Source organism: Gavialis gangeticus, unplaced genomic scaffold (genome assembly GCF_001723915.1).
Source record: "Gavialis gangeticus isolate Ggan-Ray unplaced genomic scaffold, GavGan_comp1, whole genome shotgun sequence".
Lineage (NCBI taxonomy): Eukaryota > Metazoa > Chordata > Crocodylia > Gavialidae > Gavialis > Gavialis gangeticus.
This window is the reverse complement of record NW_017729022.1, coordinates 72,847,164-72,849,949: the sequence shown is the minus strand read 5'-3', so window position 1 is coordinate 72,849,949 and position 2,786 is coordinate 72,847,164. Positions and strand designations below refer to the sequence as shown.

The 2,786-nt window shown below is 34.2% G+C and overlaps 1 protein-coding gene across 5 annotated transcripts in view; it reads right to left on the bottom strand.

Moving 5' to 3' along the window:
• The window catches only part of SYCP3 (synaptonemal complex protein 3), a 14,558-nt gene that overhangs the window by 4,299 nt on the left and 7,473 nt on the right, over positions 1 to 2,786 (bottom strand). For all 5 annotated transcript variants that reach the window (XM_019515378.1, XM_019515375.1, XM_019515374.1 and 2 more), the window contains exons 5-6: positions 1,210 to 1,327; positions 172 to 271 (exon numbers count right to left, since the gene is read on the bottom strand). In XM_019515378.1, the coding sequence (XP_019370923.1) occupies positions 172 to 271; positions 1,210 to 1,327 (218 nt within the window). The remainder of the gene's footprint in view (positions 1 to 171; positions 272 to 1,209; positions 1,328 to 2,786) is intronic.

Below are 2,786 nucleotides of genomic sequence, written 5' to 3'. Positions count from 1 at the left end.
CCCCACAACCTCTAATCAAGACAGCAAGAGTCCTGTAGCACTTTTTTCCCCCTGAAACATACTTAAGTGTATTTATGCATGAGGGAACCTGGTGCCCAACAAGAGCAACTAGCATTTGTATTTCTGATTTAAAACATTTTAATATATTCATATGTTGTGCTGGAAACTAACCGCTAGTTTTTCTTCCTGTTCCTCTCCTTTCTGCATATCCACATCCCATTGCTGAAATAAAGTCAGGAACTGCTGAGAATACTCATGGTTCAGCTTCTGTCTAAAAATATATCTTGCAATTACTATTGTGATTAGCAGTGTAAAACTGAAATATCAGTTAAAATAAATATAGAGCCACTAACGCCAGATGGATTTGTTTTTTTAATCTGTACTGGAATGATATCACTTATGTAGGATTAAAAGATTCAATGTCCAAGTACGTGTTTATTTGATTGGGAGGCCGACTGGGAATAAAAAAGAAGTCTTTTATTTTCTATAAATTGAGTATGTAAGCCTGCATAACTACGTCTACCAATATGCTGGAAATAGCATACGTAAAAAAATAAGCTATTTGGCTGTTGAAAAAGATGACATTTGACTATAAGTGTATTTGACCAAAAAAACCCTATTTTAGAAATGTCTGATTTATATAATATTTAATGCCACGTTTCATCTCTTTCTGTCTTTAAGGCCAGTATCAGTAACTAAACATTCCTCCAAGTGGAGGAAAAAATCCTACATGTCATTTATCACTGAAAAGTTAGATAAAATTACATTTTTTCAATAAATAGTAATTTTCAATTTTTGAGAGGAAATTTGAAATGGAAAATGTTTATGGGAAAAAATCAGATTAAATAAACTAGAAATTATTGATTAAAATAAAAATGTTCTGAAAAATTAACACTGACTGAAGTCAATTTTCATCAAAACGAAACATAACAGATGGCTATACTAGTCAGTTTGCTCACAAACTCTGACATTTTATATTTCTGTTACTGAAGAGAGAGTGTTGAGGTGAGTTGTTTCTGTGGATTTGAAAAGAAGTGACAGAATTGGAGACAAAAAACCAGAAGTGCTTGAACAGAAGTGTCTGGGTAGAAAGTTCTTTGTTGCCAAAACAGATCTAACAAGTGTATGATGCTATAGCAGATACTGTGATCCAGAAAAAATACATAATTACATCTTACACTTTTCCCCTGTATTAAATGTAAATACTACCTTTGTTCCTGCTGTGTTTTCCAAACATGTTCAATTTTCTGGTTGCTGGTTTTGAGAGAAGCCTTAGTATACATTTCTAGTCTCTTCTTTTTAGCCTGGAGAGCCTTGTTAATATCAGCTGAAATAGATGAAAAATAATTGTAAATTGTATTATGCATATATTTGAATTTTAAAACAGCACATTAGTGCAAATGTTATCAATTACATTTAGGAAAAGCATTCACAATGCTTTGTAACTGAAGAAGTGTACAATAACTTTGGCACTTAAAAAATATTTTTATAAAAGTTTCATCAACCCAAGAACTTTTTGAGGCATACTTATTTTAATAACTTGGAGATGGGTTGTAATACATTAACAAAGTAATGGTTTATCAACATTGCTAAAATATTAAATGAATAGAAGAAGTAAACTTTTATTCTTCAGATAATGACATTCTGTATAGGGACAGCTTGAACTGCTACTTTATAATAAAATGTTTGTTTAGATGCATTTTAATGTTATAAGCATCTTAAGTGGGCCAACCTACAACATAAGTACCATAGACCATAAAACTATGTGTGGCATGTGGCAGATTAGGGAGGGGACAGGCAGCACAGCTGCAGATAGGACAAGAAGCAGCAAATTGGGCAGAGAGCACAGGGCTGGGAGCAGAAAGCAGAGCAGCAGACTGGGTAGGGGAAGGGGATCAAAGTGGCATTTGGGGAGGGTATGGGACTAACTTGTGGCATGCCTGTCAAAAGGTTGTCCCCTACTGCCAGCTACTTTTTCTCTTCTGCTATCAGTATCAACATAAAGGATACATCTGCCAACTTTTTACTGTCCTTACATTTTATTTGACGTCTTCTTGCTAGCTTCAGTTCTATTATTTTTGTACAGATAACATTCTCTTTCTCTGATCCCTCCATAACCTATCCTTTTACCTATCTTGAGGCTTGAGTAATTTATTCTAACTTATTTATATGAAGCCTGAAATCCTCCTCTTACCAAAGCTGCTGTGACTAGGATAGCATTCTTATATTTCCTCCAAAGCAAGACATTTAGACACTCTTAACATTTTGAATTAACAAAGTTCTTTAAGATCCATTTTATGCCTTGGAGTCCACATACATGCAAAAACAAGACATCTACTTCTGTTATAAAACTAAAAATATTATTCAGCCAATTATTGAGTAGGTGAGTTATCTTGTTATTGTGACTCATCTTTCCTTCTTCCTCCCCCCACCACTACTTTTTGCCCCTCTGTGTGTTGTACAAAAATTCATAACATAAGTATGAACTGTGAGTTAGCAAGTGTTCTAGCTACTACACCAAATAAGTCTCTCTCAAACTGTCTCCGCACGATTGCTATTATTCATCCTTATTCTTTGATGCTCTCAGAAATTAAATCTTGTATGACAACCACTTTATTACTGATAATTGCCTTTCCTAGTTTTTAGTGTTCCTAAACCCTGCAGTCAGACTATTTTCTTGTTCACTCACACTATGACCATTCATTATTTGTCTCAAAAATCCCTTTCTGATTTTTGAAGGATTTGCTCAACATTACTACTTGCTCTACATCTATGCAAGTCCCTAT